The following is a 10,408-nucleotide window of genomic DNA, read 5'->3' as shown; positions in this document are numbered from 1 at the left end:
CAAAATATTAAAATTATATTTTAAAATATTTATCATTTCATATACAATGTGAATACGAGTAGATGTATGTCCACCAGTGACGGTACCAGAACAATTTTAATAAAATTCAAATAAATTCATGATTAAGCCCAACCAGTGCAAATAAAAACACAGACATTAGTATCCTAAATTTATTTTCCGTAGAAACGGAATTGATCGCCGTATTTTCAGTATGTTGAAATCACAAATATTACGATAATAAAAAGTTTTATACAACATCGACGTCTTACATGCGGAGAAAGTGCTGGGATGAACCCGAAAAAGACAAACCGCGCGAGGTACCGAGACTGAATATTAACAAATCGTCAGATATTTAAAGAAAATGTCGCCTATTTCCACTTAGTGTTGCATCAAAAACCTCCCGTTGGGTTAAAATAGAAAATAAGATATCGAGGCCATAACGCCTTTTACGAAAGAAGTTATATTCATCTAAAAAAAAAATAATCGTATAGTACTAAACATTGAGATACGGAAAAAAACATGTATACAGTATTTGTCTAAAGTACACACAAAGTCATTTTAGGTTAAGGCTATCAGCGAAACAGCAGGAGCGATGCAGTAACGGACTGAGGTATATTCAAAAGCTAACGGAGCTTAATTGCCATGTTTCCTTCAAAGATTAAAAAAAAGGCTCAAAACAGTTACACCAGCATAATCAAAATGAATTTCTCGGCCCCTGGTATATTTAATGCAATCAGCAAGATTGAAAAAGCCATTTCAGTTACACACACCCAGAAGCTGCATGAACCCCCCGAAACTCACGGATGGTGGTTGTCACTTCAGAGTAAAAACTCAATTCATTCAAAGCAGCTCGACTTTGCTCACAGTTTGACTCTTTATAGAGCAGGATATATATATATTTTTACAGAACGGGTCAATTACGAAAGCCGAGGAAATAACGGGAATTGAACACAATGCACAATACAGGCTTCCCGAAGAGTGTGACACTCTGTCTGATCGCAGCTTAATCCAGTTCAAGACTTTATTAATGAACATTAAAATAGCCAGAATCCTTGCCGTCGCCGTTAATGGGTTTTATTAATCAGTTGGGACACGTGCTTGTTTTGAGACACGTGACCTTGGATTTCAGCCGTCCAGCGATTCCCTCCTTGTCCTTAGCAAGTGATATGCTGGTCTAACATTTCTGCTGCATCTCATCCCTCGCTTCAGACAGATCCAGACTACAGGGTAACGGAATCATATAGGTGTTCATATGGTGACCAAATATTGGTCAGGGGCCAGTTAACAGGATGCACCAGTGCAGGCAGAGCAGAGCAGGCCCCGTGCTCCCACGGGAAGCTGCATTTGTGCTGCAATAACAACTCAGCAGAACCAAACTGTAATAGAGTATGGAGGGCACTTTGAGGGATTTTACGACTTGCAGACATTTCTGAGCTTCCAGATCTTTCTTAGCATATCTACAGTCCTTTCCGTTTCCAGCCTAACGAGTCTCGCATCGAGTTCACATCGTCACAGGCATTTCTCGGCACATCGCCAAACACTCCTCTTCCCTGGGTTTCTTCAGTAACAGCCTCACATGTTACCACATTGTCCCTTTTTCTTCATCTAACCCTTTCTTTCCTTCTGGACCTTAGCATGGCCATTTAGGGAGATCAGGGAGCCAAGAAAGACCGCTCTCCTCCTCGTCTTCCCTACCAGAAACTGCCGGGGCAGCTGGTTTCGCCAGTAGGGCGGCGCTAGAGTGCGTGGTTTCCAGATGGCGCCGCAGTGCCTCCCGCGCGTTGGCGGTATGGCCGCATTCCTCGCAGACGTACAGCTTGCTACGGCGCTCCTTGTAAGCGTACGGCTGCGCCAACCCGTGGATCTTCTTCATGTGGGACTCCAGCGAGCAGCGTTGGGTGAAGCCTTTCTCACATTGGCTGCATTTGTAGGGCCTCACGCCTGGGGAGAGAGGAGGGTAGCTCAGTGGGGCAGGGGTACGGGGGTTAGGAGAGCATCGACAGGAGGTGACGGAGAAGATCTAGCCTGCTAAGCAAGGGAGCAAGACGTCCCTTAAGAATAAAATAAAATATTATTATTAACAATAATAAATAAAATTTAACATCGTGTAGTAAAATTATGGGTTTGACACCCCCCCCCCCCTTCCCATAATTTGTTTCAGGTTCCTCGTTGGTGAAACCTATCTTGGAACCCGCCCCCATGAAATTTATTTCAGGTTACAGGCCTGCAGTGTAGGTTAAACTTGATAAAGAAAGGTATAGGTAACAGGTACTTAAAATGTCAGTTCTATGTTGACATCTAGTTTACGTTCGGCATCACCCAGGATTGGCGCGACTCTGCAAAGATGAAGAGAGGTGTGTGCGGAATCAGTGTACGAGCAGATGTTGGAGAAGAATACCTTTGTGTTGGGGAATGTGGGTGTGAAAGATGCGTGTTCTGGAACGTGACGGTAAGACGCTCACCGGTGTGCGTGCGGATGTGCCTCTTTAGGTCAAAGGTGTCGTTGAAACCCTTGCCGCAATAACTGCACAGGTGCCTCTTGATGTCGCTGTGGCATTTGAGGTGCCGCTTCAGCATGCGCTGCTGCTGGAAGCCCTTCTGACACACCTGACAGACGAGCGCAGGCATCCCGGCTGGAGATGGAGCCAAGGTGGCTGGGGAGGGAGACGGCATCTCTGTGACGGGCAGCTTGCCCGTGGTTACCTGCTCAAAGGTAGCAAGGAGGCCGAGTCAGAAAAAAAGAGTGTTTTTCTTGGTAGCCCTTTCATGTTAAAGGGAGTGATTCACACTCACGTATGTCACTTGATCTTCCTTCACACACACACACACACACACACACTATGCTGCATTTCTTTCCACACAACTTCCGCTGCATCCACCAGCCCCTAGGGGGTGCCATTTCTGCCACGCTAATATTTCGCAGTCTCTCACCTTGATCTTGGTACGGAGGAAGACTTCTTGGCTGCCACTGCCGTCCTCGTGCTCTGGAGCTCGCTGACCGAGGGCACTGCACAAGGGCAACTCGGCTGCCTGCAGGCACGGGTCGCATTCGCGTATCTGCGTGTTCTTGCCGTGGCTCTTGTGCCACGTTGACTCTGCCAGACTGGCCTCAGATTGCTCGATGCCATGGGGCAGACCTTGAGATGAAAGGCAAAGGAGGAAGAGAAACGGTTCAATGCACCATTACTGGTCTCCTGAAATTCCGCCACCCAGAAAGACCAATAATCTCTGTACAGAATTATTATTATTGAAGCAATGACACCAGATTATCTTACTGGCTGCTCAATAGAGTCAAACTGGAATATTTATCACAAAGCCATTTCTCAAAATATATCTATTCATTCCCCATTTTAAATGCAGCCGACATCTACCTGGTTTAAACAGAATCAACATTAACAGAGTGCATCACGGTCTCCCTCTTGTGGCGTCTGTCTGATCGTTGCAAGCTGACGTCACAAGCGCAAGTACAATGTGGTGAAAAGTTCCTAGACTTTGACATAATTTTCACATGACTGGGGCGCAGTAAAGGAACCTATAGACCCGTTTGCCACCATCAGAAGTTTGAGCAAGCAAACCAAATGAACACTGAACACAGAAAGACGAACTACTTATGGCATCAGAAAGCGTTCATGTGTACTTATCCAGGTGTGCCCACCTCTTGAATGTTAAAATATGCACAAATATTTGTTCAAAATAATCCAACGTTATCCATTCACCGCAGTCCGCTGTTCTGCTAATCTAAAGCCTGTGGCAATGATTGTTTGTACCGTTTGACTAATGAATATTTTAAGAGGATGCTTAAAATAAGATCGCAAGTGCCGAAACGGAGTTATTGCTAAGGTTCCAAAAGCAATTCCCTAGCACGCTATTTATTCTCGTGCAGCGAAACAATAACCACCTTTGTTAAATACCAGATTAAATTACAGACAAGTTTGCAAATAAGGTTAACGGTGTAACGTAAGGGACTCGTATTGTTTACTATCTCCAAGACTACAAATACTTTCACAATGTGCTCTCAAACCTGCTTTCAATCTGCCATAACTGAAATCATCTGCTGACCTCATCACAACGCGGTTTGATTGTTAATGGTCGTTTTACTTAGGCCTGTAAGCTACAAAGACAACGTCTTAATTATAGTGTTTATTTAAAAGGGGTGTGTGCGTCAACGCAATAGAAGACTGGAATTTAAATATGTAGGCCTATGCAAAACATTTCTGGCGTCGCGAAAGGGACTATTAGTTTTCCTTGTTCGTTTCCATCCGGGGTTGCAGAGATAATCATGCGATGGGTAAATGGTTAACACTGTTCACACACAGGACCTGATTCGGAAGAAAACGTTTTACATCCACAAACATAAATAAAGGATAATGGACATAACTCTGGTTCTAAGGAAAGAACTGTATTCTAATTACGCAATACTTAAGTGAAGCTAAATATATATATTATTATTATTATACTTAAGGAATGCGCTGCAGAATCACTGACACCGAAGACTAGGGCATGATAAGTGTGCGGTGTAATTGGGTCAGAGCTCACCGCTAGCGATCCGTTATTTCCTTCGGCACAGTAAATATTAACCCGTCAAGTAACCAGCGGAGACTTTAATCACAGAATGAATCAAACCTGCAGGACGCGTCTCATACTTCAGCTGTGAGGATTACCACGCGCAAAAAGCCTAACTAGCTCTCAAAATTAAAACAAAAAGAGAGCGCAGGTGGCATTTTCCCCAAAAGGTCAACAGGTCTGAAGAAGCCGTTATCAAAGCCAAGAACCATTATTAAATTCTCTAAATACTCACGTCATGTTACAGCTAACCTTGTTAAAAATCACACCATTTATTACATTTCCAAACTTTCTCAGAACTAAAGATGGACAGATAAGGAAACGTTTTTTCAACATTAGCCGTAAATAAGATACCCGAGTATTTTCTTACGTTTTAAACAACTAACTACGGGCTCAAACCGCTTCGGGATGTCTGTAGCGTTAACCTTTCCTAGTGTCAACACATAGCGATTTGCAGCCTTTGTATTCACCGTTATCTGATTTATCTAGTTTTTTTTTCCTTTTACCAAGAATTTATATCAAAATAAAAGACACGAGTCTTTCAATTAGCTACAGAGTAAAAACATTATTCCTTCTCTCATTTTCGCAATTTTTTTATGTGACTTTTGCGGCAAATCTCCGGCGATGCGACTACCGCACTTTTTGATCTGACCCAGTTCTTTGTATATCTCACCCGGTACGTAGATCTCTCCCCGTTCGTGGTCCGGGAGCTGGCTCCAGTTCCGCTTTCCAGGTGAAACGCTCACCTTCTTCACCATAAAGGCCCGGGGCATCCTTCCACCTCCCTCTCCGCTAACCTAACTTCTCCTCTCTCCCACTTCAGCCAACTTTCCAAAACACGAAAACTGCAATCGGCCAAATTAAAAAAAAAACACGCAGCAATTACTTTCAGCTTTTATAGGTGAGGCGCGCAACCCCTTTGTACAATAAAACGGCACAGGTTAGGTTACTTTCGTTCATACACTCCTCCCCCCTTTTTCATTCATCAGCGAAGTTCTAAGGTTTTCCTCTCCTCTTTCTCTGATCCTTCTCTCCCTCTCTCTCTTTCTACCATTTACTCGGTTAAACAAACTTGTCTCGGCTGGGAAGTTAAACCCGCGTTTCCTGTGCGCCCGGACATTTGTGGTCTTTGGTTTACCTGAAACGCAGAAATCCCGTTAGTTAGATCGCCATTCTAACAGGTATTAAAGCCCAGCAAGACGAAGGCACCTTCGAGCAGGAAAGAGGGTAACATGGCGCATGCGTCTGGAAATAACGGTGACAACCTGACCAAGGCGGCTGCTCCTGCAGCCCTACCTGTCCAACCGGTTTTTTCCCCCCCCTCTGGGTGGTTTACTGGAAACGAGAACGACGTTTAGAGACCAACATAGTCGGTCGTCAGAGGGAACGACTTGAGTTGGCAAGTAAAAGCTTTGGGGTCTCCACCGTCCGCTGATGCTTAATTCTGGGAAGCCTTAATGTCTAGGAGCTTTTAAATCTTACTGGTTACTGTAACGGTTTATATGGCCACTAAATTTAACAAGAAGGGAATCATTTAAATGGGAATACTTTTCATTTAAATAGGAATATTTTCATGTTGAAGTTTTAAATAGGCCTAGTATACTTTATCGCTGCATAATTGGTCGAATTTTGCAATTATCCAAAATAAATATATCTTTAAAACGTTGTGCAAACTTTGATATTTTTTTGCAACGTAGCTGACTTTACTGGCGCAATTAAGAGTAGAAAATAAATGCATCCAATGTTGAAAACGTGAAAGATGCATGAATAATGTTTTTCAATCTTACATGAATAATGTTTTACTTCTTATTGTGATTTCAGATAAAGTGATTACCGCCCATGCTTACCATTTACTGTTTTGTCACATTCAGAAATTTCATCACAGCTGTACATAACTTTGACTAAGGTCCTTACAACATCCATACATTTTTTCCCCTCGCAATCACGTTTTTTTTTGTTGTAATTGTCTGGTCACTTTCCCATATCATTCCTGCTTCATGCCAAATATCTACCCTCCTGAATTATTTATCCTCGTGTCATATCAGCATCTTTAATATGGCCGAACCATATCGTTGCGTTTTGTTGTTGTCTCTTATCTGCGCCGTTGTGACTCCTGAATGGTTGGATATTGTTTCAGGCGTTTCAGTTTCTAGGCGTGTGTATGCGAGCAGGGCGTGGGTTTGTTTGGGGGTAATTAATGAGACAAGGCGCATTGTGATGGTGGGTGGTGTTTGGGGGGGGGGGTGTAAACACCAAACACCAGGGGGTCAAAAGACTTACGAAGGAATCTGCAAAGTGCAGGGAAAAAAATGACAGAATTTTAAGTGTACTGGTGGACTTATGAATGAGACTACAGTGTATAAATGTAGATATAATAATATCTTCAATAGCTGTGATAATATCATCCAAAACGAGGCACACGCTAAACCTACTCCTTACATGACAAACAACAACTGCAGTAATGAGGATTTCGGGAAGAGGACAATACCAAAGAGGCTAAATGTAAACATTCAGATGTACTGCTTAAAAACGCGTTGTTTTTATTAGCCATTGCTTCTCAGGATTTATAACTATTGAATACATTTCTTATACCCAAGATCACAGGAATTTGACTTCTTGCCATGTTTTAACATCCCCTTACTATTTTTTTGTCTTTCTTCCATTTCCTCTCATATAATATTTCACACATATTTACATCACTTTGTGTTTTTAATTCCCGTCTAAAACCTGTATTTGTGTCTTCACCTGGAAATAAACAAACATTCTCACGAAGTGGTTTGTGAATCACCATTTTATTCACCACTGTGCAGGGTCCGTCTTTTCTACACTCTCAGAAAAAAAGGGTAAATGTACCCTTGTACCTTTTAAGGTACAGAATTGGACTCTGAAGAACATCCAAAGGTACAAACGGCATTAATATACCATCAATGTTCCCCATTGTCCTTTTATGTATCTTCAAAATGTTCCCTACAGCTAAGGGTACAATTATCAGACCCTTGAGGATACAGCCCCAGTTACAAGCAAAGGTACACATTTTTTAAACCATTTTTTCTTTATGTATGTTCTGCATGTGCCCCCGACTTTCATCCAGGAAGAGTGACTTTGATGGTGCACGAGCTTTGCCCTGAACTATACCAATATCTGCGGAGACTCACCGCGCCGGATATACAGACTGGGCGACCACTATTAGCTTATGTCAAGCAGCATTTATATATGTTTGAAGACGCTGGGAGACAGGGTAACACTTTACTTGAGGGGGCACAAGTAACTTAATAACTCAGTTACTACTGAAGTACAAATCAATAGTAACGGTATGAAATACATGAACCATCATGGTTGATAAATGATGAACGAGCGTGGGATCAGTACGTAACTAACACTTAGTTTCTGGTTAATCAATACATTAAGTTACCTCTCTCGCTATCTCTGTTATGTTACATGGAGGAATCGAAAATGAAGTTTGCCTTCAGGTAAGATAACATTAAGAGTATTATACACGTCCATTCTTTATATCCACTTGAAATGTTTTAAGAGTTATCAGAGAGCATGAACATGCATTAATGCATGTCAGCCTATTTATGATTGACTTGTAACATCAGCACACCTAGCCTACGGTTTTTGATTGACGCACTTCTGTACAGCAGACGTCATGCAGACTCCCGCTTATGGTCAGTGGTATGATCTGAGGCGCGAACCTGCATCGTATCTGTAATTTTTACGCAGAGACGACATAACGAGAAAAGCCGGTTTAAATTTCACTTTTTATAGTTGCAGCATTTACGGCTGTTTTTTGTCTCTTACCAGCCACAGTCTTTTAGCCAGAGACAGGATTAGCTTGGCAAGCTAAACACCCGAATTCCTGCCACGGGGTAACATCACCATCACAGAGAACTGACGTGGCTTTTAGGAAGTATGCTGTGAGTAATTTGAAACTACCATGTATGTCGGCGCCTGAATGATTTAATTTGCGTTACAGAAAAAAGTAGTTCATCTCAGAATTTTCCTTGGATTGGCTAACAATTTATGATTCCTCATAGCATCAGCTTAAATAACTCACCTTGAACTTAGTATCTTTAGGTGAATTCACGCGTCATGTGCATAATGAATTTGACTGGACTTGAAGGTACATTCCAGTCTTTTGACGCACCTGTGATCCCGCGGAATGGGAGATGTGGCGCCCTCTACCGGACAGTGGTCGGACATAACCACCTGCTTGCTGCTATTCCCACCCATTCATAGCATGAATTGGAGGCGTGTCAGGGCATGCGGGTATCACAAAAAAAGGAACAAAGACGGTGTTAGGTTCTATGGAAAGAAAGACCGGAATAAATTACATCAGCCAGTGATAGCTGGGGTACGGATACAGTGCTTTTTCTGCCTCATCATCGTTCCTGTTTGCCACGTAGAGGTTTTTGAGAAAGCAGTTCTAGTGATTTATTTGCGTAACATTTTTTTCTTATGGCCAAAGTGACTTACAAAGCTTGCAGTTTCATACAGTAACGAGCAATTTTTGCTTATGTGCCTTATTCAAGGGCATGCCTTGTGTTTACCTACTGTGCTTATCACAATTAGTCCTTAAAAAGCATGAATATGCGAATATGCTATTACTCCAGCTTAAGATTAAAATGTAAATGATTTAAATTGGGAGGGGGGTATTGGGAATGAGAAAAAAATAGGGCGGTGGAAGATTGAAACTCATGTATGCGGGGAAGACATCGATGCGTACAATAACTCATTGTATCTCAAAAATACTACGTCATGATTGCATCATCTCGTACAATATATTTACTGAACACACATGAGAAAACTGCGGAACGAAAAAAAACCCACATTTAATTATATCAGACACACTCAGTACTACTAATGAGCCTAGGGCAAATATTTATAGTAGTTGCAAAATAGGAGACGTAGGACTCTCATAGGTAGGTCTGCATCCCTTTTATGCCATACTCACTGCGGTTGTTCCTCCTTCTGCAAAGGGGGAAAAGAGCATGGCGCCACCCAGTGGACAAAAGTAGCACAGAACCTTTAACGGTGATTAATCAAACCTTTCATTTCGTATCAGTGTTAGAGCTCAGATCGGAATTAGGATCAGAACAGAATCAGCGTTTGCACATTGAGAAGAGTTCTTTGGAATAAAACGGATACGCGGCTCAGCTACTTATATTCTTTAATCATACCAACTCTACATCATACATTATGAGCAAAAAGAGTTGCCTTTTAAGGCCAATTAAAAACATTCCCACGACGTATGACGAACTAACCGTTTTTAACAGCACACCTATGCGTTATTCCAGTTGCACTTCTTCCCCCGTCCTTCATTTTCCTTTTGTCGGAGAACCATCCAATAAGACGCAAATCAAGTCAAATCGCGAGGTAACCAGCTCCATTTTGAAGCTATTCCATCACTCATGCTGTTGCACATTAATTTGACACTTCAAACATTTCCAGTACTCCTAGGGTCATTTAAACGGTCTGAGTCATCTTTCCTTGAAAGAGTGAATACCACCACTATCCACCAGGGGCCGCCAAAAACCACGTAGAAAAAACTGCAAACCTTCCAACATTTACACTCCGATCACAGTAGTGATATAACTTTTTTGGGCACTAGGTGGGGGTGATGGCGGCTGGAGGAAAACGCAGGCGACAGCTGCACAACACGGAGAACAAACACGTCGACTCAAAATACGCAGTAGCAACTCAAACGCTGACAAAGTGAGGTCACTACGGCACTTCCGAAAGACACATAAAAATGTTGGCAGTAGTCAGTCAGGAGAGAATGTGTAAGCAAGTCACAAGCCGGGTCACAATCACAGACAGCGTGGCAAAAAGAAGAGGACGAAAG

At 42.4% G+C, this 10,408-nt stretch overlaps 1 protein-coding gene across 5 annotated transcripts; it reads right to left on the bottom strand.

Moving 5' to 3' along the window:
* Positions 1–156: 156 nt before the first annotated feature.
* On the bottom strand, positions 157–8,388 carry ovol1b (ovo-like zinc finger 1b). 5 transcript variants are annotated; one of them, XM_048998120.1, is made up of 5 exons: positions 8,365–8,388; positions 5,237–5,408; positions 2,932–3,137; positions 2,463–2,703; positions 157–1,941 (listed from the first exon to the last, which is right to left on the bottom strand). In XM_048998120.1, the coding sequence occupies exons 2-5, from the start codon at positions 5,334–5,336 to the stop codon at positions 1,631–1,633; spliced, it is 858 nt and encodes a 285-aa protein (XP_048854077.1). In that variant the 5' UTR covers positions 5,337–5,408; positions 8,365–8,388; the 3' UTR covers positions 157–1,630. The 5 variants fall into 5 exon arrangements, with proteins under 5 accessions (XP_048854077.1, XP_048854076.1, XP_048854075.1 ...); XM_048998119.1 differs by lacking the exon at positions 8,365–8,388 and adding an exon at positions 6,411–6,448; XM_048998118.1 differs by lacking the exon at positions 8,365–8,388 and adding an exon at positions 5,702–6,186.
* Positions 8,389–10,408: the final 2,020 nt, after the last annotated feature.

This window comes from Brienomyrus brachyistius, unplaced genomic scaffold (assembly GCF_023856365.1).
Source record: "Brienomyrus brachyistius isolate T26 unplaced genomic scaffold, BBRACH_0.4 scaffold35, whole genome shotgun sequence".
Taxonomy (NCBI): domain Eukaryota; kingdom Metazoa; phylum Chordata; class Actinopteri; order Osteoglossiformes; family Mormyridae; genus Brienomyrus; species Brienomyrus brachyistius.
Note: the sequence above shows the minus strand (reverse complement) of the source record. Positions and strands in the feature narration are given on the sequence as shown.

Bases quoted from the DNA above. Each gene is read 5' to 3' on its own strand.
- ovol1b (XM_048998120.1), bottom strand. From the start codon at position 5,336: ATGCCCCGGGCCTTTATGGTGAAGAAGGTGAGCGTTTCACCTGGAAAG. The intron at 3,138-5,236 runs GTGAGATATACA...TTTCATCTCAAG, and splicing joins GGGAGAGATCTACGTACCGG to GTCTGCCCCATGGCATCGAG. The intron at 1,942-2,462 runs GTGAGCGTCTTA...CTCTCTCCCCAG, and splicing joins GCACATCCGCACGCACACCG to GCGTGAGGCCCTACAAATGC.